We start from the raw sequence: 20,830 nt of genomic DNA, 5'->3' as shown, positions 1-20,830 counted from the left end.
GTCTTGGACAACCCTCCAAAAAGTTGGAATACCAAGCACATACTCCACTCTTCTCCCTCTCTCCCAACTGTGCTGAACCACTCCGGCCTCCATCTCGGCCAACTATTGCTATTTCTATCAGCACTCCATGTCAGGCAAGACAGAAATCCGTCCTTTGGGCTGCCATAGAAAAAGCCAGAACTTTGGGCTAGTTTTCCACTCTTCTCTCTCCCCCTAATCCCCTGAGGAAACCAGGAGCCAGAGGCTGAGCTGTGATGGCTTGGGCAAGGGTGGGGTGGGTGGAGCCCCAGGTAAAGGGAAATGACTCTTCTTGCCCATTACAATGCAGCTGTCCTCAGCTCTCCCCTTACCTAGGGTACTGCGACTTCTTAACTGACTAAAGCTCTCATAAAGCTATTTGGGTCTGTATATTATTTTAAACTGGTGTCTCTGTGGAAGGAAGAAAGGTAGGGCTTTCTAGTCTTCCATGTTGTCAACATCTCCCTCAGAATGTTGCTTGGGGCGCCTGGGTGGCACAGCGGTTAAGCGTCTGCCTTCGGCTCAGGGCGTGATCCCAGCGTTATGGGATCGAGCCCCACATCAGGCTCCTCTGCTATGAGCCTGCTTTTTCCTCTCCCACTTCCCCTGCTTGTGTTACCTCTCTCGCTGGCTGTCTCTATCTCTGTCAAATAAATAAATAAAAAATCTTTAAAAAAAAAGAATGTTGCTTAACTCATATGATCTGGATTTCAGTATCATGATAAATGGCTGTGAAGGGACCATGATGAAAGTCAACAATGAAACATGCAAAAATGTTAAAAAGCAGTAATATGGTCAGACAATTCTAAAATGGTCTGAAAAGTAAAGTCAAGACCAAAGAAGAAAAATAGATTATTGTTCACAGGAAACATTTTCTGGAGAGCCTGGCAAAATTACATCCAGGAAACCTATTGAGAGCCTACCGTTCATACTCAGCAAATATTTAATGGCTGTTTACCGTGTGCCAATCACTGATCTAAGCACCAAAAATTACCACCTTTGTGAAATCCATGTTTAGTTGGAAAACAAACATCTCGCAATATATGCTGACTGCAATATAAGAGTAAAAAAGATATGGTCCCTCGCCTTGAAGAAATTTAGTCCATAGAAAATATAAATGGGTAAGCAAATTTTTGCAACACCATGTCACTTTGTCACGAGTCAGCATTGTTGTTGGAAATCGAGACAAAGGGAAGCTGAAGAAACTTGCATGAAGAAAGAAGTGTTAGACTTGGCCTTGATTAGAAAATTCTCATATCCACAAAAAGTTTATTCTAAAATCCTCAAAAGTTAAAAGCATTGTTACTAAAGCAAGGAGCACAGCTAGGTGTGATTAGAGATCATTAGACTCTTTTAGAAGCTACTGGGGGCAATGAGGGACAGTTTTACCAAAGACTTTATGTGCCCCACTGTACCCTCTCCCCCTGCTCGTGCTCTCTCTCAAATAAATAAAGTCTTTACAAAAAAAAGAATCCCAGAGCAGTTAGTCTAAGGCTGTGGCATAGAGGCTGCCTTCAAGGAATCAGGTTCCTTTCCTTACCCTGCTCTGTCCTTGATGGGTGCCTCTGACTTCATACCAAGTCACACAATGGTTGCCATGCCCCCTAGCAGATCCACATTCCAGGCAAAAAGCAGGGAAAGCCTTTCAGAGTGGCCTTGCCTTTCTATCCAAAATGGAATCCTCCTTAACTTGCATCTCATTGGCCAGCTCTAGCAGCAAAGGAGGCTAGGAATGTGACAGTTTTGTTTTCTGGCCTTTATAAAATAAAAGGCAGGGGAAATTGAGGTGGGTGGATGTTGAGTGAACCAACGTAGATAGCACATGCACAAAACAAGCTACACAAGCACTCTGCTCAAGTATGCACCTGCTGCGGTGTGACTTACTAAGCCTAGCACACATGACCTCGTCCTTTTCGATCTCACTGTCTCTGCTCTCTTCAGCCAGACTTCATGTGTTGCTCTTACCCAACACGGTCCCTTTCAAGCGTCTGCGCTGTGAAGCTCAGAGTGCTACCTGGACCCTGCCCCTCAGTGTACTCTGGATGCCTGCACTCTGCCACTAAATATGGACAAGTGTTAGGAGAGACAGAGTGTGACAAAGCAACCATAAGTATACCTTAAACACAAGAGAATTCTTATTTCTGTCCCTCAAAACAATCTTAGTGAAGGGCCTGGAAGGCCCTATCTTAATGACTATCTTAAATGACTTAGGGTCCTTCTATTTTATTGCCCTGCTCTCTTCCATATGATATTTCTGACTCATTAAATTTTTAATATCCTAGAACAGCACAGAGCAGGCACGAACAAACAAAGACTTGGATTAAAGCGAAGGGAATGATTTCCATATGCTAAGTAAGCTGTAAGGTGCTTTTTCGTTTTTCACCTTCTCCTTGGAGTTAGCCGTTCTACCTGAGGTCCACTAGATGGCAGCACACACACATAGTACATAAATGTGCGCCTCCTCGTCTTGAAACTGAAGGAAACTACAAATCCCGACATGCACTATTAAGCGCCTGACTTGCTTCGGCGCAAAGGTCTCAAGTTTGTTGCTCGCCCAGGAATCCGAAAGAGGACTTGCCCTTGCTGCTCTAAAGTAAGATTTCCTAATATTTGTTAAATGACACTTCAGACTGGGAAGGGGGAGGTTTCAATTTTGTTTTGCAAGTTACCTATTTCAAGATTAATCTTAGTTAGATCAGGATAAGGGTGTATTTTTCACAAGTTTGATAGTCTGGTATATGTAAGTTTCTCAATGTGGTTTTATTGAGAGTTGCCTCATTTTACCATTTCCGGTCACTTTTGCACCTCATTCGCCCAAATAAAATCATTTTAGTCTGATAGTGTAGTTTATGGGAACAGTAGGCTTTGGCCCTAAAATTTGGTTCCAGAAAGACAGGGCCCGCGAGGGAGAGATTCCAGAGTGAGCGAAGCGGCAGCTCTGCGCTTCAGCAGTGGTTCAGCTAACGCCTGTCGGGGTGCCAGAGGTTCCTGGGGAGACTGGTACCGCCTTCAGTGCCATGAGCCTAAAGCCGGCAGCGACAGGTGCAAAACAAGAGCTTCCTCATATACACCATGCCCAGGACTGGGGGAGGGGGGCATACTGGAGTCGCTTCCTTTCTAAAGCATGTATGAGTATATCTCTCAGCTCTTTACGTGTTTAAAGTGAAAATGTATCACTCGTGTGAGAATAAAGGGAAAACAAAGCCGTGAAAGTCCCCGGCATCGAGTAGGTCAAGCACGTAAAAGCTCGGCCGCCTGGGCGCGTAACGAATGCAGACTTCGTCCGAGAGCTTGAGCGAAGCTGGAAGCGGGTTCCCTGGAGCCGGTTTCGTCCAGCCCTCTGGGAAGCAGAACTGCGAGCGGAGGGAAGCGTGCGCGTTACTAGGGGAGATGCGGGTGTGGGAGAAAATGAGCGGCCCGGCCGTCGGACCCCCAGGGAGGCCCACCCACCGCGGGGCCGGGAGCTAGGGCCGCGGGCTGGGCGGGTGTGCAGCGGCGGGAGGGTCCAGCAGACGGGGGTCCGCGCGCTCCCGCCCTGGCCTCCGCGCACTGCCCGCGCGGCCGCGTGCGGACCCTAGGGGGCGCCAGCGGGCGTGCGGAGACCCCCGCGGTCTTCTCTCGGACCTGCGATCCGGAGGAGGCTCCAAGCCCGGCGCAGCCCGCATAACCCTCCGGAGGTGGCGCACCCTGACCAGGCCCAGTCCCCTGTCTGAAACGCTGCTGTCGTCCGGCCCCGTCTCCCATCCCCTCCCTCTGTTTCACCGCAGGCTCTTCAGGCCCCACACGCTCTCCCAAGGAAGCCGCCCGCCCCTCGGGTCGGCTCCGCAGCGGTCCTTCTACAACACGTGCCTGCTTGTGTCACACGCTGTCCACAGTGCCCACTGCTGCCCACGGGAGTAAGCTGGCCCTCAGCATTCCGAGCTTAGATAAAGCGCGGAGGCTTGGTGACGGCAAAGAGCCAAGGTCGGCCGGGAAGAACAGAGATAGGCTCAAACAGAAAGGACTAGGTCATGGGAGTTCTCCAGGCAATACCAGCTAGCCACCGGTACCTTATCAGGCAGGTAACTGAGCAGGGTGGTTGCGTAAGGTATCTGTACAGCTACCATTTAAGTGGGCTCCCAGCTTTTCTCTTTATAGAGGCTGGAAAACAAAACTCTCCAATTGCTAGCTTCTGTGGCTAGAGCTGGCCTGCGAAATGAAGGCTGGAATTTCCGAGGAGGGCGTCCTTCTTGAATAGAAAGTGAGGACACTCTGGAAGGCTTATGCTTTTATTTCCCACCACCACCCCCCAAACACCTTTTTTTGTTTGTTTTGCCCGGAATGGGGATGTGATGCCTTGGGACAAAGCAGCCATTGTGTGACTTGTGAGATCAAAGGAACCCATTAAGGACTGTGGGGTGAGAAAAAGGCAGTGGATCATCATTTGACTCTCAAGTACTCCCAACCCCATCAGTAGCCATTCCTCTCATCCTGCAATCTACCGTCCAAGAACCAAATATCTTTTTTCTTTTCTTAAGATTTTATTTATTTATTTGACAGAGAGAGAGCACAAGAGAGCACAAGCAGGGAGAGCAGCAGGCAGAGAGAGAGGGAGAAGCAGGCTCCCCCTGAGCAGGGAGCCCCTACGTGGGGCTTGATCCCAGGACCCTGGGATCATGACCTGAGTCAAAGGTAGACGCTTAACCCTAACCCACTGAGCCATCCAGGCGTCCCAAGAACCAAATATCTTATGCATATCTTATTTTCCCTAGAATTCTCAGTCCTCCATTCTGAAAATTACTGCTGATATCTGTTGAAATACTGCATGCTTCAACTTCAAGACAGGATCAGCAGCATTGTGGGGTGAGATCTCACATAGCAAAAGGGTCAGGAGGCCTGCGCTTAGTTCTGGCTCTGTCATTAACTGGGTCCGTGACCTGGAGCGAGTCAAATAAGTGTTCTCATCTATAAAATGGGAGTACTGGACATGATTTGATTTTCCAGCTTTGTTCAATGACTCTCTGAGGCCAACCATGAAATCTTAACAGTGACAAGGAAAAGCCATAGACAATTGATAGTGCAAACCCCAACAAAAGTTTACAGCAGAGAAATCAAGAAGCAGCCCCCACTAGTAAGGACACTTACAATGCCACAGCAGTTTGTATAGGGATGGTGGGGACAATGGTGGTGGTAGTGAGGGGAAGGACTGCAGCCCTTGCTGTATCAGTATCAGAGGCTGTCTTTTCTACGTATTCAAGAACCCAAATGATGGATTAAAGTCCAATATCTGTTACCACTTCAGTGGGTTATGCTAAATGTTTTTGATATACTAAGCTAGGTATCTAGAGTCAGCATTCTTGGAGAATTCAGATGATGGGACTATTTGTACAGAAATGCTGTTATTAAGTTCTTAAAGAGTACATTGAACCATTCGTTCTAGATGTCACTGCCCAGGACCGTGTGCTAAGCCATTAAACACACGTGTCCAGCTTAAACTGCAGGTTCCATTATGTGTCGACTTGATCCTGACAGCTGCTGCTCAGGGGATTGGCCGGGCAGCTGCCTTGGTAAGTTATTATCTGTTGTTATTTGCTTACTAACTTTTGAGGTATTGAATTATGTGGACAGATCCCATGGTTGTTTAATTCTGCTCTACTTTTTTCCCCCTTTTTTTAATTTTGTGCTTCTGTTGTCTTAAGTTACAAAAAGAAAAGTCGCTATCCCTCACCCTGGGCAGATGAAGGAATGAACACCTCACATGTTTATTATATGACATTACTTGATAACCTCTGACTCTGAGAGACTGACTTCTCTGCCTCAGTTTCTCTGCACTATATTTACTGCAGGGGCCCTACAGGAATGCATAGTTTTCTGGAATTACATCAGTTCAGGTATAGGACTCTAGAGTTACAAGACTATCAGGTTACCTTTACCTTCTAATTTATATCGACTTCTTGCACATTATAACCCCCCACCTGAGCTAATTAATGCACTTAAAGTATAGTAGTAGGATATGATTTGACATTTATGAAAACAGTAATATACTTAGGAGAAAATGTGTTGGAATAACCCATTTCCTCTTATTATTTGGAATATAATAAGAAATGGAAAATAATAAGAACTTGCTCAGAAATGAAACACAGGCTATCACATCACAGAATAGTATTTTGAGAGGTGCCAGTAACAGAGTCCTAGTTTTTAAAAACATGATTTTATCTGATAATGCTTAAGGGGACAAAGTCAAATGACAAGCACAATGTATGTCATGTTGTTTTAATTAATGGTAAAAATAATAACCACGGGAAAGGTGAAGTGAGAGTAGAGAGCTTGAAATTCCACCTGTTTTCTAGGGAAGACAATGAAAATAAGATAAAGGGGGAAAGGCTAACTGACTTTCCACTCATGAGAATGGAATCAAATCAAATAAACAATGGATTTACTTATACATTGTGTTTCCCAGGCTTTTGCAAGAGAAGGTGCCAAAGTCATTGCCACAGATATCAATGAGTCCAAACTTCAGGAACTGGAAGAGTACCCCGGTAAGCAGGTCGGCAGTATGAACTTGAGATTCAGGTGCTCAAAGAAAATTCCATAGCTGCTCAGTTCCACTGGCCTTCTCTTTAGAGCCTGATTCTCTGATAGCAAATCTATATTGTGCAAACCTACAGACAAAAATCTATATATTTAAATGTATAAACAACATTTTAAGATGGATACCTAAAATATTTTATTTATGCAACATGTTGAAGAATTCAGTACTCAGTTACAAAATTACCTGTGGAAATTTAACAGTTGTTAACTTTTTGTTTTTAAGTAAGCTCTAGCCCAACATGGAGCTTGAACTCAGGATCCCAAGGTCAGGAGTTGCAAGCTCTCCAGCTGAGCCAGTCAAGTACCCCTGTTACGGTTACCTTTTAAAGATGACTTTCCCCTTGAGTGCCTCTCTGTGAGGGAAACACTGTCCAGTAGAAACGTGATGTGAGTCACATGTGTAATTGTCACTTTTTTAGTGGCTGCCTTTAAAAAGTAAAAGGACACAGGTGACATTAATTTTGATAATATATTTATTTAATTCAGTATAACTAAAATATTATAATTTTAACATACACAGTATAAAAAATTACTAATGGAATATTTTACATTTTTTATGCCAAATCTTTGAAACGCGTGTGTATTTTATACTTACAGCACATTTCGGCTCAGACTAGCTGCATTTCAAATGCTCAGTAGCCACATGTGGCTAGTGGCTACCATATTGGAGACAGCTCAGCCTTAAAATCACATGTCATGATCAGAAACTGTAAGAGATTAACTTGTTTGGGTGCATATTGCCCCTCACTGCACCACACCGAACCTAATTCCAACATCAGAGGGCTTCCATTGGCATTACTCAGAAAGAAATCAGGACATAGAACTCATTTGAAAGTTAACTGTTTTGGCAAAAAAGAACTGGTTCGTGATCAAACACAACTCAGTTCACTGAACTAGTTAATGGCAGAATTAGACCGTGTTGAGTTATCATTTCAACAAGTCGAAGGGGAGCTGCTCTCCTAGAAAAGCACAAAGCAAAGGAAATTCTTCTGAAACTCAATTTTAGTCTTCCCTTTCTTCATTTATAATCTTTCTTTTCTGTATCCAAAAGGGAAGAATAAAATAAACCATATGTTTTTAAAAATCATAAAAATGAGTGTTTCTTTCATTAAAGCGTATTTGTTGGTTTAGGGTTTCTTGGGGTTTTTTTGTTTTTTGGGTTTTATTTCAGTAGCTAGTACAGCGTGTCTTTCTCAGACCCCACGCTAGATCTCTCATGGTTAGTGTTTTCATCTCTTCTTCCGGCCTCTCGTTTCTTTTTGCAATTTAGTCCAGAAATAAGGGATGGTACCCGTGACCAACAAGTAAATAAAAGAATTGGCATAAAAGTAAAGGGCACAAATAGAAACAATCTCTTATCCCACTGCCCCTGCCCTTCCCCCTCAGACAGAATTCACAGTGATTCAACCTCTGGGGAGAGGAAGGGCTGGAATGGACCCACTTGCAGGTATTACTGCCGGCTTACTGAGAGGCAGCTGAGACAGAGCTCGAGATGGGGAGGACTTTAAGATTTTTACTAATGAGATTCTTGAGATCCCTAAGACCCTACTAATGGCCAACCATCCTGTGAAGCCTAAGTGGACAAATATTACAATCTTCACACTTCAGAACAACTAAATCTTCAAGGCTAAACATTTTTTATGAGTAGGGTAAATCGTGTCCTTTGTTTTATTTCTCAGGTATTCAAATTCGGACCCTTGATGTCACAAAGAAGAAACAAATTGACCAGTTTGCCAGTGAAATTGAGAGACTTGATGTTCTCTTCAATGTTGCTGGGTAATTCATACTTTTTAATTTCACTGTCCTTACAGAAAGTTTTCTATGACTTTTATTTAATAACTTTTGATAATGAGACAAAATTACTCATCATGAACCAAAATATGTTTCTTAGGAAATACAGCTAGAGTTTAGACAGAATTTTTATTCCAAGATTCAGCAAGTGAGAAAGTCACAGAAGTAGACATGGGCTTGAGTCCTAAGGGGAATTATGGTCTCCTTAGGAGAGCTGGTATTAATCCAAACCAGTTTATCTTCTTAAGGCTGGTAACGGCTCACACCAACGGACTGGTATGGACGCCCCACTAAGACTTATAAAATAAAATGAAAAACCATTTTCCAGTAGACATCTTTCAAACAAAGTCTATTTACCAGAAACCAAGTACTCGGCCTGTTGAAATGCAGGTGTTCCCAGTTCTTTGGCACAACATTCTACCCTGTCCTCTACCCCTCCCAAGCTCAGGGTTTCTTACTGGGACCGTGAGCCCCACCCAGCAAAAGGAGTTTCCGTGTTGCACTTCTGCACAGAGCGCCAAGAGAATGGCTTAACTGACCTTGTGAGGGTGGGTACGGAACAGCCGAACCACGTGCGCATGAGGAGAGGCTGGAAGTGGAGCAGCCACGTAGAGGACAGGCAGGGCTGGCGCTTTCCCTGCGCAGGTGTAGCGGTGGAGGTGAGCAAACGGGCGTTTACACAGGAAGTGCGTGACACTCCACTTTCCTATGTAGCATTATACTTGTACTGCTGCACTGATAGAGAAATTCCAGAGCCTTCTAGTACCTGTTTGTTCTTCTTCCTACTCATGTCCCAGCAGACACACAAAGTCTGTCTGTAGTTTGTCGTATGTTATGTTGTGTGGAAATTAAATTAAAGCAACGATTTATGACTATCTATTTTATAAACTGCTCCTCCCTTATATGAGAATATATTGAGAGCCATGACCCCCCCCCCAAAAAAAAAAGAAAAAAAAGAAAAACCAGGAAGATCAGTTTTTGAACATCAGCGTAGAGCATGTGGTCCTTCCTGCCACATGAAGGGCGAGCAGCTTACTTACGAGTGTGACTTAACAAGGAGTGAAGGTTGCTTGAAGAGTTTTCTTTTGTTGTGCTTCCTTTGCTCACATAGTAATACTCACAGTACTCACATGCATAGACCTGCATGACAGCGACACCACTTTGCTGCCCTGAGATGTGAAGTACTGGTTTCCTTGCCCTTTGACGTTATTTCCCTTTGGAAACACGAACTCTGTGCCACTAGAGGGCACTGTTGCTCCTGCAATGGGTGTGAGGGCGGCATCCGAGCCTCACGTGTTTGTGCTGTGTCCTGCGCAGTGGCTGTCGCCCCAAACCTTTACCTTTCTCTTTTAAAAGAGGGATGTTGTTTTCAAATAAATTTATTTAGCTTACATTTTAACATTTACTAGTATTACAAATTGTTAAGATCTTTGTAAGGAAAGGGTCAGTGGTCTAAGTCAATATATGACAATAAAAAATGGTAAGGAAATGGAATACAGATCTTGAATGATCATTTTTCCCCACTGATCATTCGCTCTTCCAGTTTTGTCCATCACGGAACCATCCTGGACTGCGAGGAGAAAGACTGGGACTTCTCCATGAATCTCAACGTCAGCAGCACGTACTTGATGATCAAGGCATTTCTTCCTAAAGTAAGGACCACCTCCACTGGATAAGTAGGGCTCCACACCGGGCATCCAAAAAGGGTCCTCACGTGTGCCGAAGAGTGACGGTAGCTAACATAATGACTCACCTGTGCTGAACATTTATATCAAGGCATTTAATATAAATTAACTCATTTAACCTTCCAGTTAAGAAATAGTCAAGAAATATGAAGCACTTTCTATTTGCAGGTCTCCATTCTAGGTGCAGAAGACACAGAACACTAAACAAAGTCCCTTCTATAAGAGAGATCCCATTTTTGAGGAGTGAGACAAGATAATGGGTAATGAGACATATAACTTGGGGAGTGATTAGAAGTACTATGAAGACAAAGAAACTGGGACATCAGTAAAGTCCAGGAGGGCCTCACTGAGAAGCTGGAATTTTCATGGAGTTCCAAGTGAAAGCAGGGAGCTTACCATTCCGGTATCTGAGGATGAGGGTCCCAGAGAAAAGGACAGCAAGGAGGCATGCAGGGCCAGAAGAATGTGATGTTTATCACATCCACCATACAGAGGGTAAAACTGGGAGGTGAAATAACTTGCCCAAGGCCACATAACTAGCAGGTGGTTAGAGCAGGATCTGAACCCTGGAAGTTGGGCCCCTTCTTGAATTTCAGTGTCTAGGCACATGCTGTCAAGATGGACGTACCCCCATTACTTTTCTGTTCCCTGAGTATCCTCCCTGTGTTCAGCTGAGCCACAGAGGTACCAGGGAGGTGAGAGACAGTGTATGCTAAAGAGAGAGCATTCCTCCTGAGTCTGCTAGCCTTGAATTCCACAGCTTTCACACACCTCATCAATGTTTTTCATTTTATTTTACAAACAAGCTTTAAATGCCTTTTGATATAAAGCGCATAGTAGGTGTTCTGGGGGGAGGGGAGTGTAAACATGAAAAACATTGAGTTCAAATGAACTTACAAGCCAATAGTAAGCAGACAGCACAAGCTCAGACAATGAAAGGGGTTGACTGAGTACAGAACCAGCTCAGGCCAAGGTTGACAGCTGAACCCTAGTGAAATCCAGAGGAGCCATTCTTCTCTTCCATCCCAGCTGGATTAGATGACAGACAATCCGAATGCTGCCAATCCAGCACAGAGAAGAGCTTTTTAATGGCAAGGCAGAGCTGATGCTTTGCTCTGAACATTCAATCTAATGTCAGGAAGGATCCAGATGAACATTAAAAGGAAAATTAGGAAAAACTAACTTAGAAACAAAGGAATTTGTTTTAATCTGCTTATTTAGCACCTACAAAGGATCTCTCAGTGGGTCCATGGGATGTTGAACTAGCAAATTTTTTAAATATAAATCACATTTTTTCCTGCTTATTTGGAGTTCATGAGAATCTATGTTATTTGGAACTTGGATTATTTTTTAAAGACTGATCCTAGGATATGGGAGAGAAGCAGAGGCTATGGTAAAAGGGGAAAGCTTAGGTCACAGCGGGTAAGCTATCACACATGCATAACCAGCCTACTTCATGTCTGGAATGCTTTACAAATATGAGTGAAGGCAGCAGGGGTGGGGTATGGTCCAGTGCAGCTGAAATTTAAACTTGTCAGTAAGTATTAACTTTTGAAATATCGAACACTAATTTGCAAATTAGAGAGTTTACCTATGATTTAAAGCATCTTAACAACAATCCACATGAGCCAGTAACACCCATTTGTAAAAAATCCCGAGCGATATTAATGACTGGGATGGGCAGTCAGAAGGAGTCGATGCCGCTTATGAAAGTGACAGTAACCAACCGGACCCCAGCTTTCGGACTGTGGCATCACAGCCTGAACTCTGCCCCTCCTTCACCATGTACCGTGGAAGATGGCACTTGCACTCTACTCTATTTAAAACAAAGGTGAGAAATTACACAATCCCTTCCAGCCCTAATTGTCTGGGATCCTCTGGGTTCATTAATTATGATGCACATTTCCAGTTTAGAATTTTCCAGGGGAAGCCAGGATTTGGAGTCCAGGCAGATCTGAAAAGTCAGGTGGTCAGAACACAGAAACACTTTTGGAAATTTTTGTTCATGGGTAGACATACTGAAAACCATTCCAAAACTGGAATATGAGTCAAGAGGCAAAGAACAAGCTGAAGATACTGTAAGAAGAGGTCAGTGCAAAATCCAAAGTCAGGGAAGTCTCGGCTATGTGGAGGTTTCCCCCCTTTGCTGTACCTTCGAAGATTCTCTAGCACATAGAGGTGCTTTGGCAAGTATTTGTTGAATGAATAAATCAGTCTAGGTTGTCAGTCCAGATAGAGGTCAAACATGGAATCACCAAAGACCCAAGAAACCGAGGTCTGCCAATTTAGGAGCTGAGCTCAGTGGGGACAGAAGAGCTGGGTCAGGGTAGGACTAACTAGATATACGGCCCGAGGGAATTTTCCGAGCTCTTTCCAGCCTCTGCCTGAGTTTCTGGGACCCTACAGAGGAACACTATGTACAAGGCACTTCACTTTATACTCGCGAAGTCGTATTTGCCAGAGAGGGCTGTTGCGTGGCGAGCCAGGCAGAGCCTGCACACTCTACCAGCAGGCACTGAGCTGGCGTTGAGGAGACCGCGTGGAGGGAGGCGAGGACGGGGCTCTAGAACCAGCAGACAGACCTGGTTGAATGCACGGCACGAGTGTTAGGGGGCAGCACTAGCATCTCCGAGGTGACTATATTCTAAAGTTTTGTCTGCGGAATTGCTGCGTTTCAGATCAGAGACTGCGCTTACTTCCTAGTTCATCTTTATATATTCAGTTGGGGTAAATGTATTCTATAGGTATTAAAAATGGGTTACATGTGACAATGATAGCTCAATAAAAATGGAAAAAATAAGTAAAAATGGGTTATTTGCAAAGTTAGATAGGAAGGAAAAATGTTAAAGCTTTGTTTTCAAGCCTTCACTAAGTTTCCTGGTCTTTTTTACGAGGACCCATTTCATTATGGTCCTCTTTATCGCATAGACAAACAAGTTGGGTTCAATATTTTCACCCCTGCTGCTGTCCTTGACTTGGTTGGGTCGCCTCAGCCTCCCCTTGCACCCTTTAATCCATCTAACACAATGCCTTAGGTTGTTTTAGTGTCATCTTCAGTTTCCTTCATCGGTGTTTTATAGGTTTCAGAATACAGGCCTTTTACCTTTTTGGTTAGCTTTATTCTTAAGTATCTTATTACTTTGGTACAACTGTAAATGGGATTGTTTGCTTAATTTCTCTTTCTGCTGTTTCATTATTGGTATGTAGAAATGAAACAGATTTCTGTACATTGATTTTGTATCCTGAGACTTTACTGAATTTGTTTTTCAGTTCTAGCAGTTTTGGGTGGAGTTTTACAGGTTTTTTATAGTATCATGACATTTGCAAATAGTGAAAGTTTTACTTCTTCCTTGCCAATTTGAATGTCTTTTCTTTCTTTTTGTTGTCTGATTGCCGTAGCTAGGATTTCCAGTACTATGTTGAATAAAAGTGGTAAAAGTGGACATTCTTGTCTTCCTGACCTTAGGGGAAAAGCTCTCAATTTTTCCCCATTAAGGATGATATTGGCTGTGGGTTTACGTATACAGTCTTTTTTTTTTCCAAGTCTGTACAAATTTATTTCATTTATAAATATTTGCAATAAACAACTGTAAGTGAAAATTGAAGATTCCATTTATAATATTGTCAAAAAATAAAATATTTAGAAGCAAATTTAATGAAAAAGTGAGGAGAACCTCTACACAGAAAACAATAAGATAGTACTGAGAGAAATTAACGCAGACCTAAGTAAATGGAGAGAAATACCATGTTGTGGATTGGAAGACTCAATATTGTTAAATGTCAATTCTCCCTGAATTAATCTATGGAATAAAATCTTAATTTTCATGTCAGGAGGGTTTTATGTCATAGGAATTGACAAACTTATTTTGAAATTTATATGAAAAAGGAAAGAATCTAGAGTAGTTAAAATAATCTTGAAAGAGAACAGTTCTACCTGACTCTAGACTTTTATAAAAATACAGTGATCAAGATGGTGAAATTTTGGCATAAGTATAGACAAATAAAAAGAACAGAACATAGTCCAGAAATAGATACATATTTATATAGTAATCTGATTTTTTCAAGACATCAAAGCAATTAAAAGAGGGAATGCGAAGTTTTATTTACAGATGGTACCGGAACAATTGTATGTCCATATGGAAAGAAATGAATCTTCACTCCTACTTCAAGCCGTAAACAAAAATTAATTCACAGTGGATCACAGACATAAAAATAAAACACTATTAGAAGAAAATGTAGGTTAATATTTTTTGAATTAGTGGTTGTGGTGGATGGTATGATGTGTCCTCCCAAAATTCATATATTTTTTTATTTATAATAATATTTTGTATTATGTTAGTCACCATACAGTACATCCCTGGTTTTTGATGTAAAGTTCCATGATTCATTAGTTGTGTATAACACCCATTGCATCATGCAATACATGCCCTCCTTACCACCCATCACCAGCCTATCCCATTCCTCCACCCCCTCCCCTCTGAAGCCCTCAGTTTGTTTCTCAGAGCCCATAGTCTCTCATGCTTCATTCCTCCTTCTGATTACCCCCTTTCTTTATCCCTTTCTTCCCCTACTGATCTTCCTAGTTCTTACGTTCCATAGATGAGAGAAATCATATGATAATTGTCTTTCTTTGCTTGACTTATTTCACTTAGCATTATCTCCTCCAGTGCCGTCCATGTTGCAGCAAATGTTGAGAACTCGTTCTTTCTGATAGCTGAGTAATATTCCATTGTATATATGGACCACATCTTCTTAATCCAGTCATCTGTTGAAGGGCATCTCGGCTCCTTCCACAATTTAGCTATTGTGGACAATGCTGCCATGAACATTGGGGTGCATATGGCCCTTCTCTTCACTACGTCTGTATCTTTGGGGTAAATAGCCAGTAGTGCAATGGCTGGATCATAGGGTAGCTCGATTTTTAACTTTTTAAGGGACCTCGACACTGTTTTCCAAAGTGGCTGTACCAACTTGCATTCCCACCAACAATGTAGAAGGGATCCCCTTTCTCCACATCCTCTCCAACAATTGTTTCTTGCCTTGTCAATTTTTTCCATTCTAACTGGTGTAAGGTGGTATCTCAGTGTGGTTTTGATTTGAATTTCCCTGATGGCCAATGATTTTGAACATTTTTTTCTTGTGTCTGTTAGCCATTTGTATGTCTTCATTGGAAAAGTGTCTATTCATATCTTCTGCCCATTTTATGATTTATTTGTTTCTTGTGTATTGAGTTTGAGAAGTTCTTTGTAGATCTTGGATACCAGTCTTTTATCTGTAGTGTCACTTGCAAATATATTCTCCCATTCCGTGGGCTGCCTCTTAGTTTTTTTGACTGTTTCCTTGGCTGTGCAGAAGCTTTTTATCTTGATGAAGTCCCACAAGTTCATTTTTTCTTTTGTATACAGTCTTAATTATGTTGAGGTATGTTCCCTCTAAACCTATTTTGTTGAGGATTTTTATCATGAATGAATGTTGTCCTTTGTCAAATGCTTTTTCTTCATCTGTTGAAATGATCATGTGGTTTTTTATTTTTTCTCCTAATGATGTGATGTATCACATTGATAGATTTGTGAATATTGAACCATCCTCACAACCCAGGAATAAATCCTACTTGATTGATTTTTTTAAGGTATTGTCGGGTTTGGTTTTCTAATATTTTGTTAAGCATTTTTGCATCTATGTTCATCAGAGACATGGGTCAGTAGTTCCCTTTTTTAGTGATGTCTTTAACTGGTTTTGGTATCAGAGTAATCCTGGTCTCATAAGATGAATTTAGAAGTTTTCTTTCCTTTTTTATTTCTTGGAATAGTTTGAGAAGAGTAGGTATTAACTCTTTTTTAAATGTTTCTTAGGGTTCTCATGTGAAGCCATCTTGTCCTGGACTTTTGTTTGTGGGGAGGTTTTTGATTACTGATTCGATTTCTTTGCTGGTTATGGGTTAGGGTTAAAATAACTAGCACTTATCAAAAATACAAATAAAATAGCCTAATGCTTAAAAGAAAAATCTCCAAGTAGGTTTTGCAATTGGCAATCACTTGAACAACTTTGTGATAAAAGATCTGGGACAAAGATAATTTCTTCCGATATTTCATGAAAGCTGTGCTTCAATGGTAAAATGTTACCATAAGTCCATGTTGGTCATTCACTGTAAACTGCTGCAAACAAAAGCCTTTGCTAAATAAAAGGAACACTAGAACAACAAAGAATGTTGTAAGAAGTTTGAATTTCTTCTGAGAGTTTAAAAACTGTAGCTCTTTAAATTCATTTATTTCTAAAGCCATATCCTTTACTGTTTAATTTTGTGGTTTAAATTGCCTGTCAAACCATAAGAAAATAGAGCCCAGATCCAGAGCTGAGTAAACCAGTTTTACTTTCACATGCAATTATAGGTTTTTAATCTTTTTCACCAGTTCATTTCCAATATCTTTTTATTTTATCACTTGTAATCAATTCTCCACAATTTACTATACAAATGTTATCAAATGCCTTCCATTTATTTTAAAGATCTGGATTCTGATGAAATAAGACTATACAATCAATGTAGATAGCATCTTTCATGCACTCCCAGATCCCTGGCTGTAAATCACGATATGACAGTATCTATCTGTAGGCTGAATCATCCTGACTAGTCCACTTTGTTTACTACCAGATGCAAAATCATCATAAATCATATTCCTTTCTCCTTTTTCCCCCCCACTTCATATCTTAAGGAAAACATACTCATTTTCCAAACTCATCATTTCTAGCAGTGTTCATTTTCAACCTTAATTTCCTGGCCAACTGTATTCTTTCAGATGCCTTTTTTGGAGGTGGTATTTGTCTGAATAAACTACAGAAGAAATTTTTTGAGAGCTCTTCTCATCTGCTATATAACCTCTGAGAAAAGGTTAATATATCCTTATATATTCTTTAGTTCCAAATCTCTTCCTATGAGCTTAAAATCATATCAAGGTAATTTTAGATCACTGAAACTGTGACTCTGTGCCATGCACCTTAGCTCTGTCCTATTTTGGCTGACAGTGATGGTGTTATATTAATTTTCAGTCCCCAGAAATAAAAGTGACATACTTAAAATTTTTTAAATATATCTTTTACAGTTTTCCAAAAACCACAGTTTGAAAAGTTCACTTCTGGAAAAATTATTTAAAATTTTTATTATAAAAACAAATTTCTAATACAATTAGTACAGAAGCTTCATGTCCCATGGTTTGGGAAAATCCTTTTAGCAAAGTGCTTTTATTAATAGACTATTTTGATTAATAGGAGGAACACATACACATTTCGTTTCTTGGGTGCTATGGCCTTGGATGGTAGAGAAGTAATAATTAGGAGATGGTTTTCAAATCTTCCAGTGCAATGTCCTTTCTTTTTTCCACATAATTTTGAATGTTAGTGTCAGAGACAGGACTCTAGGGTCAATTAGGAGAACTGAACCTCCCCATATTAGTACGTAATACCCAATTCCCCTCTTTCCTGCAGTGGTATCACATTGGCTGTGAGACTATTTGTATCCTTGAATCCTAGGTCATAAATAACAGCAAAATGAATGGCGGCCCAGAGCCAGGCAGTAGGGAACACAACTTGGAGGAACAATAGCCAAGAAAGGAACTGAAGAATGTTGACTCACAAATCTCCTCACTTTCCAAAATATACAACAGAAGAGAAAATAAATACTTGGACTATAATGGGGTGCCTAAGAGAAACCTGGTAGGCCCCCGCTATAGCGCAGGACTTGAATTATAGAGGGGTACCTAAAAGGAATCTCTTAGGAACCCTGCTATAGAGCAGGACGTGAACTATAATGGGGTGCTTAAGAAAAAATGAGCCTAATTACCACCACGTGGGCAGTAAGGGGGAGTCACATGGGCAAAAGGGGCAGGTCACGTGCCTGTGAAGCGCATCTCACCTGCGGGTCACATGGGCCCCACGGGCAGGTCACATGGGCATCCCAAGCCAGTCACTTGCCCGGCAGGGACGTGGCTGTTCCAGTCACGTTCAGGTCACGTGGGCGGCCTGGGATGGTCACATGGACATCAGGAGTGGGTCACGGGCTCGCCCAACCGGAAGTCTCATAGCGAGCGCCCTCTAGTGCCGGGAGAGGTAATGAGCCTAATTAGCACTATGTGGGGCCCAGCCGCGGGTCATGTGGGTGCCAGGGGTGGGTCACGTGCCATTCAAGCGTGAGCACATGTGGGTCATATGGGCCCCGTGGGCAGGTCAAGTGGGTATCCCCAGAAGGTCGCGTACCCGGCAGGGGCGGGGCCGTTCCAGTCACGTGCGGGTCACGTGAACGGCCTGGGGCCGGTCCGGTGGGCGCCAGGAGCGGGTGACTTGCTTCTTGCGGGCGGGTCACAGGCTCGCCCAAACTGAAGCCCCATAGCGAGCGCACTCCAGTGGCGCGAGAGGTAATGAGCCTAATTAGCAGCATGTGGGGCGGCAGCAGCGGGGTTACATGGGCGGCAGGGGTGGGTCACGTGCCCGTCAAGCGTGTGTCACCTGCAGGGGACGTGGGCCCCATGGGTGGGTCACGTGGGTGCCCCCAACCGGTCATGTGTCCCTGAGGGGCAGGTCCATTACAGTCACGTGGGGGTCACGTGGGCGGCCCAGGACGGTCAGGTGGGCACCAGGAGCAGACCCAACCTGAAGTCCCATAGCTAGCACCCTCTAGTGCCCGGAGAGGTAATGAGCCTAATTAGTACCACCTGGGGCGGCTCGGGGTCGGGTGACGTGGGGGGGGGCGAGTCACGTGCCTCTCCCAGGTAGGTCAAGTGCCCGCCCAACCGGAAGTCTCATAACGAGCGCCCTCTAGGGCCGGGAGAGGTAATGAGCCTAACTAGCACCACGTGGGGTGGCAATGGTGGGTCATGTGGGTGGCCCGGGGTGGTCACCTGCTAATACCAGCAACGCTGCTGTGGAGGGTTCTTATATGCATGTCTTGGGCTGGGTGATTGTGTTACCCTATAAAACATTGCATCTAGGAATGTGAGTATGGCTCGGCATTACCAGGTAATGCCACACTAGTATGAAAGCATTTTGAGTGTGTGAGGTGGCAACAGGGTGCATGGCCTGGGATGCAAAGCATTCACAGCAGGTCATTCCTTCCCCCTTCAGGACACCCAGAGTCCAGTGTCTTTGCCAGTTCTCCCTGTAACTCTCAGGATGGAATCTAACTGCTATGGGACTAACAGAAAATTCAAATGGAAGAAGGTTTGTAGCAGGAAAGACTTAATTTCTTTAGGCTAAATATGGTAAATGAAGCTGGAACTTACCGATCTATGAGGAACTGCTACAACCACCCAACAGCTTCCTTCCATTTTTCTGTAGTGACGACTTTACCATCTGGGTAAAAACCAAACCATTTGGAACTTCAATGCAAAGACTAGTTGACTTTAAGTAAACCTTGTATGTTTGATGAAAAAGAGATAACTTGAAAATTGTTTGAGTAAATCATTAAAACCTATGGATATAAACCGAAGAGTGTTTTGGCAGATTTGAGATTTTTGTCACCCTTCCCCACATTAGAAGTTTGGTAGAATTTGGTTGTCTTCCTCTATATTCATGCTAAAGATGAGAATGTGCCTAATTATTAGCTCCGTGACCCCATAGCAGTTGGTTATGGATGAAATGAAGAATTTATTGGGTCGACTGGGTGGTGTAGTCAGTTAAGTATCCCACTCCTGGATTCACCTCAGGTCATGATCTGAGATCGAGCCCTGCTTAGGTCTGGGTGCTCAGTGCGGAGTCCGCCTGAGATTCTTCCTCCCTCTTCCTGCCCCTCCCTCCCACCCTCTCTCCTCCCTAAAATAAATAAATAAATCTTTAGAAAATAAGAATGTATTCACATATTTACATTTAAAATTAAGGAACTGATTGCACTCTTATCTATTTACATGTAAATATTTGGGCAGTTGTGACGACAAAATCTTAAGTGTTTTGTAAAACCTCTGGGTTGTTCACAGATGAGACTAAGGTAGCTGGGGACTTGTAGGCAGCTAGTTGTCCACTGTCCACAATATGAAAAGATAAAAGAGACAGATGAGGTCTCCTCTGGCTTGTCCTTGATCCTCATCCTCCCTGAGGATGGCCATCTCTGGACAGCTCAGGGGCAGGGACTCATTCACAATGTGGGACGTCTGTTCCCCAGAGACATCAGCCAGGGAAACACTTTTGGTTCTCTGGGCCAGCCCAGCCATAGGCGAGTGTCAAGCACCCTGTCGTGGGCTCATAAGGGTCTCACTGTCACCAGGTGGGTCCTTGTATTTGGGAAGCCACTGTGAGAGTTTGCAATTGCCTTCATCTCCTACCTCCTAGAGGCAAAGCGCAGGTGTCTGGTATCACGAGAAGTCATGTGAAGTCATGTGAGAAAGTGTCCTTTGGCTTCAGAAAAATATGGATGGGGCTGCTGGGTGGCTCAGCCAGTTAAGTGTCTTCCTTTGGCTCACATCATGATCCCAGGGTTCTGGAATCGAGCTTCGCATCGGGCTCCTTGCTCAGCATGGAAAGGAGGAAAGGAAATAGTTTAGAACCCACAGAGAAGGTGACTAAAGGGGAGTTAAATGGAACTCAGTCTGTGTATTGCTTTAGGAATTGGAAGTTAGTTTCTTCTCAGTGGTGATTGTTCTTGAAATGGAAAAGCTGTACTGGTTTTTATAGATGGTCCATTGTCTAAAGGGACAGACAGTGGAAGTTCACCAAATACAAGAACGAAATTTAATTGTTCATTACGGATACCACCAAGTCGTTCCCAGACATTTCATTCTACTGCG

The 20,830-nt window shown here is 43.0% G+C and overlaps 1 protein-coding gene across 1 annotated transcript in view; it reads left to right on the top strand.

Annotated features, from left to right (window-relative positions):
- The first annotated feature begins 760 nt into the window (after window positions 1-760).
- Window positions 761-20,830, top strand: part of LOC123793402 (uncharacterized) — a 32,847-nt gene continuing 12,777 nt past the window's right edge. Inside the window, exons 1-8 of the mRNA XM_087866342.1 lie at window positions 761-804; window positions 2,498-2,611; window positions 3,786-3,914; window positions 5,438-5,564; window positions 6,458-6,536; window positions 8,268-8,364; window positions 9,923-10,031; window positions 19,176-19,271. Coding sequence (XP_087722468.1) covers window positions 761-804; window positions 2,498-2,611; window positions 3,786-3,914; window positions 5,438-5,564; window positions 6,458-6,536; window positions 8,268-8,364; window positions 9,923-10,031; window positions 19,176-19,271 — 795 coding nt within the window. The remainder of the gene's footprint in view (window positions 805-2,497; window positions 2,612-3,785; window positions 3,915-5,437; window positions 5,565-6,457; window positions 6,537-8,267; window positions 8,365-9,922; window positions 10,032-19,175; window positions 19,272-20,830) is intronic.

Source organism: Ursus americanus, chromosome 13 (assembly GCF_024610735.1).
Source record: "Ursus americanus isolate L20-20 chromosome 13, mUrsAme1.1.p, whole genome shotgun sequence".
NCBI lineage: Eukaryota > Metazoa > Chordata > Mammalia > Carnivora > Ursidae > Ursus > Ursus americanus.
The sequence above is the reverse complement of the archived record's forward strand: the minus strand, read 5'-3'. Positions and strand labels throughout refer to the sequence as shown.